A 17,069-nucleotide genomic window follows, 5' to 3' on the forward strand; every position below is an offset into this window, starting at 1 on the left:
CATGGGACTTTTCTCATGAGATTGGCTTACAGGGTTGTTGTATTTAATCAGTCAGTATACGTGACAGTCTCATAACACTGCTGGTCTCACAGTAAGTGCCACTTAAGCATTTGACATTTTATCATTTTTTCCCTTAAAGCCAACATCCTAAGAATTTTTAATCTTCCCACCTGTATCCGAGCAGAGGTGGTTAAGTGTCCACCCATGTGTAGACAGATCTCAGGGACCTATATCTATATTTGAACCACAAGAGAACATATAAAAGAATGCCCTCCCTCCTTCATTCATTTTTAAAAAATTTGTAAAGTTACTCTGTGCTGTTCTAGGCGCTTACAAATTAACAGAAAGTCCAATACAATATAAATGCTACTGGATGTTACTGAATACATTAAGCACCCGAGCGAGGTCAGATTTCATTTCAGCACTTTAGAGACTGTGAAAAGGGACTAGACACTTGCCTTTGCGACAGTTCCCCAGACCCCGACCTTGGCTGAGGCCTGTGTTTGCTCCTTCGCCTCCAGGCTTCTCAAGGGGATCCGAGGACCGATCGCGCGGCTGCCACCCATTCTGCTTCCCAAGCTGAAGAAGAACCCTGCCCAGACCCAGTCAAGAAACCCCAGCACCACAGCCATCGCAGCGGGGCCAGCCGCGGCCTCTCCAGGCAGGAGACCTTGGATTCAGAAACGCAGGAGAGTCGCGACTCCGCATACGCAGAGCCCAAGGAAGATTATTCCCACGAACATGCAGACCACTGCGCCCCGCACCGAGATCACAGCCACAGAGAGGAACCCCACGGGGGTGGGGAGCGCAGACACAGGGAGTCTCGGCACCGCTCCCGGGACCCGGATCGAGAGCAGGACCACAACGAGGGCGACAAACAGTGGAGCCGCCACAAATCCAAGGATCGCTGCTGTGACAGGGAGGGGGAAGGGGTGTCCAGGAGACGGCATGAGGCTGGGGACTGGAACAGGGAGGTTTACATCCGCCAGTGACTTTTGCCCTTTTGTGTCGTTGGTTTTCTTATTTTTAAGTAAGTCTTGTATACCACCACCCTCCAACTCAATCTTGGGGGGTCTACATTGCAATCATATGTGATCTGTCTTGTATATTTTGTACTGCTGTTGCTTGGATAGCAACAGCATGAAATAGAGTATTAATATACTTTTTATTTTCCTTTTGTAAGTAAGTGCTATATAAATTCGCCTGGAAAGGCTGCAGTCCTCTGGTTGTCTACTGCACTTTGAAAACTGTCTAGGATCGCTGCCACTTGAACAATATCATCTGTTGCCATCCAGGTGGCATCAGGATTTTAAGAAGCATAGCTGATGTTTTCAAAAATGTGGTTGATGTATCCAGCGGGCCAGAATCAAGCGGCCCACGTAAAAAGTGGAACTTCTTGGTTCTCCCGACCTTTAATATGTAGGCGCCCGATTTGCATAGTCATCCGTGGACCACTGTTTCTCGCTTGTACCTCTGGCTGACTGACTAAACTTGGGGACAGACTGTCTTGCCTTACACCAAGGGGATCAAAGTCAGAATCTATTTTCTATGTACTAGCATTGTGTACTGTATAGACAGTTTGTAAATGTTATTTCTGCAAACACCTTCTTATGATAATTATATAATTATTTTATATATATATATATATACATATATATATATATATATATATGTATCAGTTTGATCGCACTATTTCAGAGTCTTAATGCCAAGCCAGCAGATCTGCTTTCTGAATTACAGGGACTAGAAATGCCCACCTTCAGGAAATTTGTAATAACGTCGTCTAGACACCTATTCCCGTTCTAGTAGAGAGTCTGTACATACTGTAAATACGTGTGACTGCCTGACTTGAAAAGGTTTGATTTCTGAATGTTCCTCCATCCCTGTACGTTAATCATTGTGACCATAAATTCTGGGAAATATAACCAAACTCCAAGGGTTGCTCCGCTCCGTGCCGTTCACACTGATTGTGACGGCCACGTCCTGCGTAGCCAGTGTCTCAGGTCACGGCCCTGGAGTCTGGGAGCCGCGTGCACACGAGCCAGTGACGGGCGTGCACGCTGACAACAGCGGCGGCCAGCCCAGGGCCGAGGCGTCCACCTGCCTGGCTCCGCGGCTCGCTGCGCCGCTGTGGCCCGCCGAGCCGTCAGGGGCCAGGAGGGCACGCGCCGCCAGAGGGGACGCCCCGGAGAGCTGCCCCCCGCTGGCTCCTGGAGAGGGGCCACACGGGCCACTGTGATGAGTGTTTCACTGGAAATGTCCGACGACCTCTCGTCTGAGAGAGAAGCGTTTACACAGATGCTCCCGACTCCCCCCATCTCCTCACCTCGCCTCGCCCGCCGTGCCCGTTGTGTTCCCCCCGCTCCGACACTTTCACTGTCCGTCACAACCTCGAAGTGCTTCTTATAACCAAAGCTTCTGCTCTTCGCAAGAAATCAGGGCAAAAGGAGGTGACTTGAAGTGAACGAGACGTTGAGGTTTTCCTGCGTTGGACACCTGCTCTGAGGGGAAGCCAGAAGATGCTGTGGCCCTGCGTCAGGGACACCGCCCAACGCGGCCCACGAGGTGGTGGTCACGCTGAGCCTGAAACCTTCCCTGTCTCTCCTAAGTGTCCGTCTGTCCAGTTAAGACTGGACAGGTAAGACAGACAGTATTAGGCGTGCAAGTACCTGGCACTTGAAGTCTGTCCCTGGAAAACGCCTGTCTTGACTGCCTACCTTCAGACCTGGACATTAAAAATTATTATTTTGTTAAATAAGTTAAGCTATTTTTTGTTTCGCTTCTTTGATTATTCCAGGTTCTTGCCAAATATATCTTGGACCTTTATAAGTACAACTGTTTCACATCTAACTCCTTATTCCTCTCCCCCAAAGAAAACTCAGAGTTGTAAAAATGAGTTAACATATACAGTGTTTTATCAGCTAATATAGGAACCATTTCCCTCAATCTCTTTGTTAATTAGCTCTGTGCTGTTGACATACCTTTATTTATTGAATGTAAGAACAGTAGGCATAATATATAAATTTTTGATGTAAAATATTCACATCATTGGGAAACCGTATTCCAGCTAAAGTTACTTTTATAAAATACTTCCAGTCAGCTGTCCATCACGGTACCACATCAATGATCGCCAGCCCCGACCCTTCCTATACGAAGTTTCATCCCAGTTCATGGCTTTGGAATGTGTAGATTCTTGAAGTCTAACTGGTATGCATCTTCTTTGCTGCTACCATTAATCCCTTTCAAAGAATCACACTAACGGATTCCATTTTTTAAATTCTGACCTGGACTCTTCGTTTCTCACTTTACTGTGAAACACACTAGTCCAAATCAGAGTATTCCGCAAAATCTCTGTTGCAGGATTTGACAAAAGAGCACGCTTATGTGAAAACTGTAGAGTGGGCATATGCGTAAACGGTGTGGACTAAATATGTAACTGAAGAAATAATCCCAAGGACCATGGGATATTCACTGACTTGTGGAATGTAAAATTCTAGTCTTTTCACACAGCAAAGGTTTAATCTCAACAGACTCAGTTGTAGAATCATGATTGTTGTAGTTAACCTAGAAAATGCTGGAAAAGTTCTGAATAGTTCTGTGTCTTTCTCGTCACACCCATTTCAGCCTTTCCTCTGCTCTTTCTCTACTGCTCACTTAAGTTACTGTTACAAAAAGGTGCTGCTAAACGTAGGATGTCTTAGTTATTCTGTACTTTGGGACAATGCCACATTTTAACATGGTCTGCTCTGCATTCATGTTAAACCTTCAACTGTCAGCTACACTGAACTGTTCAACAAGCCTGGTTTAAAGTCATTCATTCATAGCAAACAAATAAAGAGCTGGCTTCTGCACTGTCTACTATTAGTCGTATTAAGTGCCATTTTAGGAGTGATTCTTACAGCTCAAAGTATGTTAAATACTCACCTGCACTTCGCGTGTGGGGCACATCATCCTGGGGGGTGCTGCCCGTCACTGATGGGCTGTGGTCATCTCCCCACGACACCTGAAAAGTGACAGCTTCCGGCAGGTCAAAGGCCTCTGAAGGCCTGAGCACGGCAAAGCCAACTTTCTCCCACCTTCATCCTATATGGTCTGCAATTCTTGCCTCCGATTTTGAACTGTACTTTTCCTTTCTAAAATAAACTTGTCATCAGAATGGATCTTCAGTTCCTCGCCCTTTGCTCAGTGACACAATGCTGCTACTCCTGGATAATCTTACTAACACGTCAAGAGTCATGCTGTTGGAGAAAACCGGCAATCAGAGGGCTCTGGGTCAGTTGTTGAATCGTGTTATATTTTTAACTATTTGTACTTTACTGTTTAAAATGTGATACACGGTTTTGAAGTAAAATGTACTCACTGTTGAATTAAAATGCTTCTGTTTCACAGATACAACTATGGTAACATTAAATATGTTAAAAGAGAATATATTCATTCTCTTCCACATTTCCCTGATTTTTGTCCTTTTATCATATTTTTTCTTATATGTCTGTGTTCCTTAAGATTGAATGTTTTATTTTCCAATTTGTTTTATTTTTTGAAAGAAAAAAACCCACTGAAAAATGTCTATGTTGAAGAAACAAATTTTAACAACATTTTCTATTTGTCCTTACTGTTTTCAATATGCAAATATTTTTCTTTTGTTTTGCCTGCATTGCTTGTACTTTGATATTTATTGGTATTAATCAAAACTTTACACATTTGCTACTAGGCTCCTTCCCTACCATTTCCATCCCAGCCTAGCACCTAAGGCTCTGCAGAGAGCATGAGAAGGGATGGATTTTGTGTATTTTTCAAAAACATATTGAAAGTTCAAGGAAGTATGCCGAGCCCTAGAAGCAGAAGTACCACAGGTCAACAGCGTTTCTCTTTAGGCAGATGACATCTACTGGCTATCAGGCAGAATGAGGGACGGAAAGAAGTCAGTCACATGTCTGAATCTTAGGGAGCCTGATGGGGTTTTTCCCTCGTTCAATAAGCGTGTAACAATGATCTGCTCTGAAGCTGTACAGAAAGCACAGTCCTGCCTCCAGAATGTTCCCAAGCCTGGGGGCAGCAGTCCAGGGCATGCCTCGTACACTAGAGTGATGTGTCAAGTGCCGTGACAGGAGGAGACAGAGGCACGAGGGGTGTAGAGGGAGACACGCCCGACCCAGCCCCCGAGAAGGGTGTGCAAGAAAGGCTTCCTCAGAGCAGAGGCTTCTGAGGATCTCACCTGATCTGAGATGCGATGAGCATTCTTCAGGGAAACAAGGAAGTTTCAAGAAGTTCCTAATGGAGACCTATGAAGGGAAAAAAATATATTAGGCAGTTGTCCGAGGCTCAGGCATTTTGAGGTGATTTGAATTAACAAAATAGATGTATTTAACACGAGATAGCTTTTAAACTATGGCTGGGTATTTTAATATATTTTATCTAAAAAGCAGGTAGGATGAAAAGCAAGCCTACAGTTACACAGTTCATCTTAAAAAGGCCGCCCTCTTATATTGGCCGCCATGGGTGATGTTTGGTCACTTCTGCAGTTTGGGGGATTTCAGGTCTGATGGTGAAGTGGTCTTGTTTCGTCTTGACCTAGTCACAGTTGCTTGGTCTGGGGAAGGTGTTCTGTGGAGCTGCTTCTGTTCAGAGGGAGAACACCAAGGCTTAGCTGTGAGCGCCTGGCCACTTCCCAGCTCTCACAAGATGGTTTTCTCACCAATCACGTCTCTAGGAACTTGTATGTATTCCATTAGATGCTAAAAGGTACCCAAATTGTGCAATAGTCTCATTTTTAATCTACAGAGTTTAAAAAAATTCATTTTAGTTTTTAGTTTAAAATATGACAGAAGAAAAAACGTCAACATAGTGAAGGGAGACTGTTACTGGGAGTAGTCCAGAATTCATTTGAAAGAGGGTTGACTTACCAAATAGTAAACAGAAAAAGTCAGGTGAAATCCCCAGCTACGTTCCTGGCACTTGATAAATAAGTTATAGTTCCCACACCCTGAATTCTGAAGGAACTCAATAACGGAAAACGTGTTTTATAACCAAATTAAATACCACTAATTTTATTCCTTTTGTTAAATCCACTTATTTTAACATTAAAAATGACTTGCATTCTTTACAAATTAAAACAAAGACCCCAAATGAAATGTTCCAGACATCTTCAGGCATCTCCTTTTCTTTATACTCTGCTAAATCCATAAAGGAAAAGTATTTTAGACACACAAGTGCCCCCCCTCCACCCCCCCGGCTACTTCCTCTGTGAAGTACAGTCTCTTGATTCCTGGTGGAACAGCCGGCAGCCTTTTCTGTTTCCTCAGCAACCACGGCATCAATCACGTGGCCTGACGACAGTTTTTGGTTTAAAAAAAACGGAAAATGTTTGGAACTTTCATTTCTAAGGATCCTTCTCCTACGTGCTTCTGCATTTTACAAATTTTGCAATGAAAAAGCCTATACAATCCTTATTTGCGAGCCAACTCGTGTCTTCTATCCTGGCGTCTCTGAGAGAACCAGTGTCACTGTCCTGTGACGGCACCACACAGGGATCGAATCGCTGCAGCCGTTTCAGTTGCTCAGATGACAGGCCAGCTCCCAGCATCCCTTCTCCTCCAACCTGTGGGTCCTGCTCGGGGAGATAAATAAACACAAACATCCTCGCGTTGGGAAGTCTGCCTGTGTACCATTTACGTAAAAGGACAAACTGAGCTGTAACTACCACCAATTCCAGAAACAGAAAAATGAGTAAATACCTTTTATTTTTGTGAAATGGACATGCTGCTTTTCCGGGTAGTAAAGTGGGAGGGTGGTAACATGCAGCCACTTGACGACTGAGTCCCTAGGATGGCCCTTATGCTTATCAAGGCCCACGACATGCAGGAGACCTGGGCTCCACACTCAGAAGCACGTGGATTCACATCACAGCTCTGCCACAGCTTAGCTGTGCGACTTTAGGAAAGTAACTTACCTTACCTGCTTCCTCATCTACGAAACAGGTGAAATACTCTGATCTGAGGCTTAAATAAGTAGGGTGGTATCGGGCCTGGCACAGAGTGGGCACTTAGCAAGTGGAACGTTATTATCAGTTACAGCAGGAGATGAAAACCCAGCTTTATTTGTCAGACTCCCCAAAACTGACAGGAGTTTCTTGGGCATCTGAAGATGCCTCTCTCTGGCCCACACCTATTGGATGATAAAAGTTCTCTTTTTTTGTTGTTGTTTTTAAATGTACTAGAATATTAAAAGAGACGAGAAAACTAAGGCTGCCTCGATTAGTTTAGAGGAATACAGAATCATAAGGAACTGAGTGATCTGTGCAAACCACTACTACAAAAGATGCATAAGCCTAACTTAAGTCACCATTTCACAAATGCTTGTGTTACTGAAGATATATGTTCTTAGGTTTATATCTGAAAACCTGTTGTTTATTAACCCATGTGTGTGGGGGGGAGTTCCATCTCTTTTAGGTAGATACTGAGTGTATATGTATATACACACACATCAAATTCAAGTGAATTCTCAAGTCTCCTTTTCATCTACAATGCACTTATCTTAATTTCTGAGTCTAGAAACCATCTCTAGATTGCCTTCTGTCTGTATATTCCAATTACTTACTAGAATTCTGTACTGGAACAACTGACATTAGATGTTCAGTTTATCTGAATGAATGTGAGCATTACCACAGATTTAAACCTAATCTCAAACATCATGGGCTAAAAAATCTAGTCATAAATATAGTTTTAATAAAAACCAGAACGGAAAGACAGTGCTAGGTAAAATAAAGTACAAGACACCTTTTGAAATGTCCCCTATCTTATATAAGGATCCAGAAGGAAGCAATAATCCTGAACCATTTCCCCCCTTGGCTAGTCTTCTGACATCCCAGTTATTAAAGCCTCTTTGGGCTTTGGTGTGATATTAGAAAACTGCTCAACATTTGCCCTATCAGAAAAGTTATAGGACCGAGGGGTGGAGGAAGGGTTTTAGAAACAAAATTCTGAGTAACACGAACAAGAGCCACAAGTCAAGTAAACATGTGACAGAAAACCCCTGAGCTCTGTGGCATCTTAACACAACCGCAGACAGTGACGGCCTGGAAACACTGGGTCAGGATGTGAAATTCCTCTAAGGGCGGTCTGGAACAGCTCTCATTAGAGAAACCTCGTGCACCGCGTCTCTTCACATCACTCTCTGTGTTCATCAACATGCTTAAGTTTCCACGACTTACCGGATCACCCAGAGACAACGGCAATGGCCCTCACCTGGCGCTGAAGCTGAAGGTGAGGGAATGTCTTGAGGGCCCAGGCGACCTGTTCTTCATTCTCTGCTAGGGTGACAGTGCACGTGCTATACACCAGCACGCCCCCCGGCTTCAGCAGCTCCACTGCCTAAAGACAGGTGTGATCGATGATGAGTATCGCAAGAGCAAGTGAACATTTTAAATATAATGTATATAAACAAATATATACATGAAATACATCTATAAGTGAAACGATTCTCACAGAACATCTACTGCATGAAAATGCAGAAGACCTCAGACTTCTAGAAGGGCCAGAAAACCTCCACATAACCAGCCAGGACAAAAGAAAAAAGAAAAAGAGAGAGAGAAAGGAATCAGGACTGGACCTGCGGCCCTGAGAGGGAGCTGTGCAGAAGGAAAGTTTCCTGCAACTGCCAGTATGGGGAGGTGGGGCGCTGGGTGCTGAAGCTTGGGCTTCAGAGACAGTCCCGGGAAAGGACCAGGGTTGGCTGTGTGAAGACACCTTGAAGAGGCTGGAGAATGGCAGCTGAGGCTGCACTCAGAAGAAGCCTGGGCCCATGAGAGACGGCAAGGCACCACTGTTGGGGGGAGGGGTGGGAAAACCACAGGGGCGTCTTTCCCTACACGCGCTCCAAGGCAGCAGGACACAGCCTACACAAGCACTGGGGGCGGGCACGAGCCGACACCACCATCACGGGCTCCAGAGGCAGGCATAGGCCACTACCACCACTAAGAGACCCACGAGCAGGCTCCCGTCGCCACCGCCGCTATCCCCGGGAGCACGCGGGCCGCTGCCACCACTGGGAGACATGGGAGAGGGTGCCAACGGCTGCCCCAGCCGTACCGGGAGCACGCACAGGCCACCGCACCTGCACAGCCCGTATCAAGTGGATAACGGCCAGCACACACTGAGGAGCGAGGCAGCAAGCATCCAGACTAAAAGCAGCCCTTGATTCCGGACGAGATGGCGGAGTAGAGGGACCTGACCTCACCTCCTCTCACAGAAACACCAACATCACACCGAAATGCTGAACCACCACCAACAAAAACAGATTAGAGCCTACCAAAAAAGACAGTTTGCTACAATATATCCACAGACGAAGAAGAAGCCACAACAAGACAGTAGGAGGGACACTTTCACAATATAAGCAAATCCCATATCCGCCGGGTGGGCAACCCACAAAATGGAAAATAATTACAGCGCAAGGTTCTCCCACAAGAGTTAAAGTTCTGGGCCCCTGGTCAGGCTCCCCAGCCTGAGGGTCTGGCGCAAGAGGAGGAACCTCCAGAGCATTTGGCTTTGAAGACCAGCAGGGCTTAAGTGCAGGACCTCCATAGGACGAGGGGAAACAAAGACTCCAGTCTTGGAAGGTGCACACAAGATTTCACATGCACTGGGACCCAGCGCAAAGCAGTGACTCCGTAGACACCTGGGCTAGACCTACCTGTGGGTTTTGGAGGGTCTCCTGGGGAGGCATGGGTTGACTGTGGCTCACTATGGGAGCAAGGTCACTGGTGGCAGAGGTCCCAGGGAATACTGATTGGCCTGAGTTCTCCAGGAGGTCGCCATTTTGGCACCAAGACCGAGGCCTACCCAACAACCTATAGGCTCCAGTGCTAGAACACCTCAGACCATGCAACCAGTGGGACAGGAACACAGCCCCAACCATCAGCAAACAGGCTGCCTAAAGCCATACTGAGCTCACAGCCACATCTAAACACACCACTTGACATGAACCTGCCCACCAGAGGGACGAGACCCAGCTGCACCCACCAGTGGGCAGGCACCTCCCCCCAGGAAGCCTGCACAAGCCCCAGGACCAACCTCATCCACCAGGGGGCAGACACCAGGAGCGAGAGGAGCCACAGTCCTGCAGCCTGAGAAACAGAGACACAAACACATACAGTCAGACAAAATGAGACAGCAGAGAAATATGTTCCAGAAGAAGGAACAAGATAAGAACCAAAAAGAAAAACTAAGTGAAGTGGAGACAGGCAATCTACCTGAGAAAGAATTTACAGTAACAATAGTAGAGATGATCCAAGATCTCGGAAAAAGAACGGAGGCACAGACCAAGAAGACCAGAAGAAATGTTTAACAAAGAGCTAGAAGATTTAAAGGACAGAGATGAACAATACAATAACTGCAATGAAAACTACACTAGAAGGAATCAATAACAGAAAAAATGAGGCAGAAGAACAAATAAGTGAGCTGGAAGACAGTGGTAGAAATCACTGCCACAGAACAGAATAAAGAAAAAAGAATGAAAGGAAATTAGGACAATTTCAGAGACCTCTGGGACAACATTAAATGAACCAACGTTCACATTATAGGGGTCTGAGAAGGAGAAGAGAGAGGGAAAGGGCCTGAGAAAATATTTGAAGAGATTATAGCCAAAAATTCCCTGACGTGAGAAAGGAAACACTCACTCAAGTCCAGGAAGCGCTGAGAGTCCCATACAAGATTAACCCAAGGAGGAACATGCCAAGACACACATTAATCAAACTGACAAAAATTAAAGACAAAGTAAAAATATTAAAAGGAACAAATAACATAAAAAGGAATCCCCATAAGGTTATCAGCAGATTTTTCAGCAGAAACTCTGCAAGTCAGAAGGGAGAGGCACAATATATTTAAAGTGATGAAAGGGAAAAACCTACTACAAGAATACTTTACCCAGCAATGCCCTCATTCAGATACAACATTCAGATTTGACGGAGAAATCAAAAGCTTCAGAGACAAGCAAAGGCTAAGAGAATTCAGCACCACCAGACCAGCTTTACAACAAATGCTAAAGGAAATTCTCTAGACAGAAAAGAAAAGGCTACAAGTAGAAATAAGAAAATTACAAATGGAAAATCTCACGGGCATAGGCAAACTTAAAGTAACGGTAGGAAATCATCCACACACAAATATGATATGAGGAGAGGAGAGTAGAAATGCAGGACATTGGAAATGTACTGGAAATTAAGAGACCAGCAACTTAAAACAACCTTGTATATATATAAACTGCTGTATCAGAACCTCACAGGAACCACAAACCAAAAATCTACAATAGACACACCAAAAAAGAAAAACCAATCCAAACACAACACGAAAGATAGCCATCAAATCACAAGAGAACAAAAGAGGAAGGGAAGAAAAAAGACCTACAAAAACAAATCCAAAACAATTAACAAAAATGGCAATAAGAACACATTATCGATAATTACCTTACATGTAAATGGATTAAATACTCCAACCAAAAGACACAGACTGGCTGAATGGATACAAAAACAAAACTGATATATATGCTGTCTACAAGAGAACCACCTCAGATCTAAGGACATATACAAACTGAAAGTGAGAGGATGGAAAAAAGGTATTCCATGTAAATGGAAATCAAAAGAAAGCTGGAGTAGCAATACTTTTTGCTACTTTTGTCATAACAGACAAAATAGACTTTAAAATAAAGACTGTTACAAGAGACAAAGAAGGACACTACATAATGATCAAGGGATCAGTCCAAGAAGAAGATATAACAACTGTAAATATATATGCATCCAACATAGGAGCAACTCAATATATAAGGCAAATACTAACAGCCATAAAAGGAGAAACTGACAATAACACAATAATAGTGGGGGACTTTAACACCCCACATTCATCAACAGACAGATCATCCAGAAAGAAAATCAATAAACACAGGCCTTAAATGACACATCAGACCAGATGAACTTAATTCACATATACATAGAACATTCTATCCAAAAGCAGCAGAATACACATTCTTCTCAAGTGCACATGGAACATTCTCCAGGATAGATCATATCTTGGGCCACAAATCAAGCCTCAGTAAATTTAAGAAAGTTGAAATCATATCAAGCATGTTTTCCGACAACAACGCTATGAGATTAGAAATCAATTACTGGGAAAAAACTGTAAGAAACACAAACACAGGGAAGCTAAACAATATGTTACTAAAACATCAATGGGTCACAGAAGAAATCAAAGAGGAAATCGAAAGCTATCTGGAGACAAATGACAATGAAAACACAACGATCCATAACCTACGGGATGCAGCAAAAGCAGTTTTAAGAGGGAAGTTTACAGCAATACAATCTTACCTCAGGAAACAAGAAACATCTCAAATTAACCACTAACTTTACACCTAGAGCAACTGGAGAAAGAACAAACAAAACCCAAAATTAACAGAAGGAAAGAAACCATAAAGATCAGAGCAGAAATAAATGAAACAGAGATGAAGAAAACAATAGAAAAGATCAATGAAACTAAAAGCTGGTTCTTGGAAAAGATAAAATTGATAACCCTTTAGCCAGACTCATCAAGAAAAAGAGGGAGGGGCTTCCCTGGTGGCGCAGCGGTTGAGAGTCCGCCTGCCGATGCAGGGGACACGGGTTCGTGCCCCGGTCTGGGAAGATCCCACATGCCGCGGAGCGGCTGGGCCCGTGAGCCATGGCCGCTGAGCCTGCGCATCCGGAGGCTGTGCTCTGCAACAGGAGAGGCCAGAGCAGTGAGAGGCCCGCATACCGAAAAAAAAAAAGAAAAAGAGGGAGAGGGCTCAAGTTAATAAAATGGAAAATGAAAAAGGAAAAGTTACAATGGACACCACAGAAATACAAAGAGTCATAAGAGACTACTATGAACACATATATGCCAATGAAATGGACAACCTAGAAGAAATGGACAAATTCTTAGAAAGGTACAATTTCCCAAGACTGAACCAGGAAGAAATAGAAAATATGAACAGACCAATCACAAGTACTGAAATTAAAACTGTGATTAAAAATCTTCCAACAAACAAAAGTCCAGGATCAGATGGCTTCACTGGTGAACCTTATCAAACGTTTACAGGAGAGTTAACACCTACCCTTCTGAAACTCTTCCAAAAAACTGCAGAGGAAGAAACACTCCCAAATTCATTCTATGAGGCCACCATCACCCTGACACCAAAATTTGTATGGAGACACAAATGACCCCGAATAGCAGAAGAAATCTTGAGAAAGAAAAATGGAGCTGGAGGAATCAATCAGACACCCAGACTTCAGAACACGATACAAAGCTACAGTCATCAAAACAGTATGGTACTGGCACAAAAACAGACTCATAGATCAATGTAAGAGGATAGAAAGCCCAGAAATAAACCCCACACCTATGGAAAATTAATCTATGACAAAGGAGGCAAGAATATACTATGGAGAAAACACAGTCTCTTCAATAGTGGTGCTGGGAAAACTGGACAGCTACATGTAAAAGAACGGAATTAGAACATTCTCTAACACCATACACAAAAATAAACTCAAAATGGATCAAAGACCTAAATGTAAGGCCAGACACTATAAAACTCCTAGAGGAAAACAAAGGCAGAACACTGTTTGATATAAATCACAGCAATATCTGTGGACCCACCTCCTACAGTAATGAAAATAAAAATAAACAAATGGGACCTAATTAAACTTCAAAGCTTTTGCACAGCAAAGGAAACCATCAACAAATCGAAAAGATGACCCACAAAATGGGAGAAAATATTTGCAAACAAAGCGACCGACAGGGGATTAATCTCCAAAATATACAAACAGCTCATGCAGCTCTGTCAAAAACACAAACAACTCAATCAAAAAATGGGCAGAAGATCTAAACAGACACTTCTCCAAAGAAGACATACAGATGGCCAAAAAGCACGTGAAAAGATGCTCAACTTCACTAATTATCAGAGAAATGTAAATCAAAACTACAGTGAGGTACCACCTTACACCAGGCAGAATGGCCATCATCAAAAAGCCTACAAACAATAAATGCTGGAGAGAGTGTGGAGAAGAGGGAACCCTCTTGCACTGTTGGTGGGAATGTAAATTGATACAGCCACTATGGAGAACAGTATGGAGGTTCCTTAAAAATCTAAAAATAGAGTTGCCATATGATCCAGCAATCCAACTCCTGGGCATATATCTGGAGAAAACTGTAATTAGAAAAGACAGATGCACCCCAATGTTCACTGCAGCACTATTTACAATAGCCAGGACATGAAAAAAACCTAAATGTCTATCAACAGATGAATGGATAAAGAAGATGTGGTGCATATATACAATGGAATATTACTCAGCCATAAAAAAGAATGAAATAATGCCATTTGCAGCAACATGGATGGACCCAGAGATTATCATACTAAGTGAAATAAGCCAAAGACGAAAATCATATGATACCATTTATATGTGGAATCTAAAAAAATGATACAAATGAACTTATTTACAAAACAGAAACAGACTCACAGACATAGAAAACAAACTTATGGTTACCAAAGGGGAAAGGTGGCAGGGAGGGATAAATTAGGAGTTTGGAATTAACATATATACACTACCATATATATAAATAGATAATCAACAAGGACCTACTGTACAGCACAGGGAACTCTACTCAATATTCTGTAATAACCTATACATGGGAAAAGAATCTGAAGAAGAATGGATACCTGTATATGTATAAATGAATCACTTTGCTGCACACTTGCAACTAACACAACATTGTAAATCAACTATACTCCAATATAAAATAAAAATTTAAAAACAAAAAAAAATACACACACTCCAGTGTTCACAGCAGCACCATTTATAATAGCCAAGACATGGAAGCCACCTAAATGTCCATCAACAGAGGAATGCATAAAGAAGATGTGGTATATATGTACAATGGAATATTACTTGGCCATAAAAAAAGAATTAAATAATGCCATTTGCAGCAACATGGATGGACCTAGAGACTATCATACTCAGTGAAGTCAAGTCAGATAGAGAAAGACAAATAGCACATAGTATCACTTATATGTGGAAGCTAAAAACAATGATACAAATGAACTTATTTACAAAATGGAAATAGACGCACAGACATAGAAAACAAAGTTATGATTATCAAAGGGGTAACAGTATGGGGGACAGATAAACTAGGAGTTTGGGATTAACACACATACACTACTATGTATAAAATAGATAACCAACGAGGACCTACTGTATAGCACAGGGAACTCTATTCAGTATTGTTATAACCTATATAAGAAAAAAGTCTGAAAAAGAATGGATATATGTATAACTGAATCACTTTGCTGTATACCTGAAACTAACACAACATTGTAAATCAACTATACTCCAAAACAATTTATTAAAAACAAAAAGACTCATGGGTAGGATTTATAAAGGAGAAAAAGACCATGATTCCTTTATATTATTTATGGTTTATTTTTTAAATGGGAAGAGTAAGTCAGGCTTGTTGTAACACACAACATTTATAAATGTGTACAAAATAAAGGTGTATAAAGAAAAAAAATATACATATATGATACTTTTTTCAAGTGTCTGGGATAAATAAGTGATGGTCTGTATGACCAGGACTCTCTCTTTAATTAGAGTGTTCCAGGCCAGATGCATTTCATTATCTTGTAGCTGTTTTAGTCCATCTGGACCAAGACTTTCCCAAATGTACTCATTCAGTTTCACGGCTTTAGATACCATTTTTATACTGAAAACTCACCAATTTACATTTTTAGGTGAGACTCCTTTCTGAATTCTGTACCCATATGTTCAACTGCATTCTCAATATTTTTACCCTCAGACGTGACACGTCCCAAACTAAACTCCTACCTTCTTCCTCTGAACCCTCCTGGAGCCGGATTCCCGTCCTCCCCGGGGCGCAGGCCCCAACCTCAGATTATCCTTTATGCCTCTTGTTCTCACATTCCCCAGTCATCAAGCAAATGCCATCGGCTCTACCTTCAAAATATATCCAGAGATTGGCTACTTCTCACCAACTTCCGCTGCTATCATTCTGCTCCAAGTTTCATGATTTTTCGCCTGGATTATTCAGTTTCCTACCTGCTTCATTCCCTGCCCTCCTACCATCTATTCTCAACACAGCAGCCAGATCGGTGCTTTTAGAACTGTCTCTTCTCAGCTCAAAACCCTTCCATGGTGAGTTCCCTGGTGGCCTAGTGGTTAGGATCCCAGGCTTTCCCTGCCACGGCCCAGGTTCAATCCCTGGCCAGGGAACTGAGATCCCACAACCCGCACGGCACAGCCAAAAAACAAAACAGAACAAAAAAGCCCTTCCAATGTTCCCGTCATCCCTTGGAGTCAAAGCCCATGTCCTCGAGTGGCCTTTGAGGCCCTGCGTACAGCAGGCCCCTCGCAGCCTTCCCTTCTCATGTGCCTGGCTTGCCCTGCTTGAGCGCCACCTGCCCCTGCTGCTCTGGAAGGTGCATGGCACACACCTACCTCAGGACCTCTGCACCAGCCCGGAAAGCTCTGCTCCTTCCCTGCAGTGCTCGCTCCCTCCTCACCATCCTCTTATCTTTGTTTCTATATCAGCGTCTCAGCAGCACCCTCCCTGCCCAGCCCCTGTACAATTTTCAACTGTTCCAATCAGGCGCTCCCATCCCCCTTCCTCCCTAAAGTTTGCTTCATTGGGCACTGCCTTGGAATACAAGAAATCTCTAACTCAACTAGCTGTTTATTTTCCTCCCCAGTTAGAACAGAAACCCCATGTAAAAGGTCAGGGGTTGACTAGCATGTCATCAGCACCTAGAATTGTGTATTACATATAGGAGGTGCCCAATGAGTATCTGTCCAGGAAATAAGGTGTAATATGAAAATGAACTTGTCCCAAATAACAAAAGTTTCTCTTTTCAAATCCCCAAATTTTAAAAAAAAGTTAATAAAAATCTTAAAAAAAAAAAAGCATATACTATGCTTTCTTAATGCTAGTACACGGATCAAAATTTAAACTTTGCCACTGGGTGCCAGCTGCTGTTCTAAGCACATTACACAGCTTTTCTAAACA

General features: G+C 43.0%; 2 protein-coding genes across 10 annotated transcripts in view; one reads left to right on the plus strand and one right to left on the minus strand.

The window, feature by feature from the left end:
• Nucleotides 1–1,584, plus strand: part of CACNB2 (calcium voltage-gated channel auxiliary subunit beta 2) — a gene marked incomplete at its 5' end in the record, with an annotated part of 401,671 nt that extends 400,087 nt beyond the window's left edge. For all 8 annotated transcript variants that reach the window (XM_082647937.1, XM_082647940.1, XM_082647939.1 and 5 more), the window contains one exon: nucleotides 522–1,584. In XM_082647937.1, coding sequence (XP_082504063.1) covers nucleotides 522–992 — 471 coding nt within the window. In that variant the 3' untranslated portion in view covers nucleotides 993–1,584. The remainder of the gene's footprint in view (nucleotides 1–521) is intronic.
• Nucleotides 1,585–6,067: 4,483 nt separating this feature from the next.
• NSUN6 (NOP2/Sun RNA methyltransferase 6) overlaps nucleotides 6,068–17,069 on the minus strand; it is a 68,180-nt gene continuing 57,178 nt past the window's right edge. For both annotated transcript variants that reach the window (XM_082649055.1, XM_082649054.1), the window contains 2 exons: nucleotides 8,244–8,369; nucleotides 6,068–6,607 (listed from right to left, as the gene is read on the minus strand). In XM_082649055.1, coding sequence (XP_082505181.1) covers nucleotides 6,395–6,607; nucleotides 8,244–8,369 — 339 coding nt within the window. In that variant the 3' untranslated portion in view covers nucleotides 6,068–6,394. The remainder of the gene's footprint in view (nucleotides 6,608–8,243; nucleotides 8,370–17,069) is intronic.

Source organism: Grampus griseus, assembly GCF_964374135.1.
Source record: "Grampus griseus genome assembly, chromosome: 2".
NCBI lineage: Eukaryota > Metazoa > Chordata > Mammalia > Artiodactyla > Delphinidae > Grampus > Grampus griseus.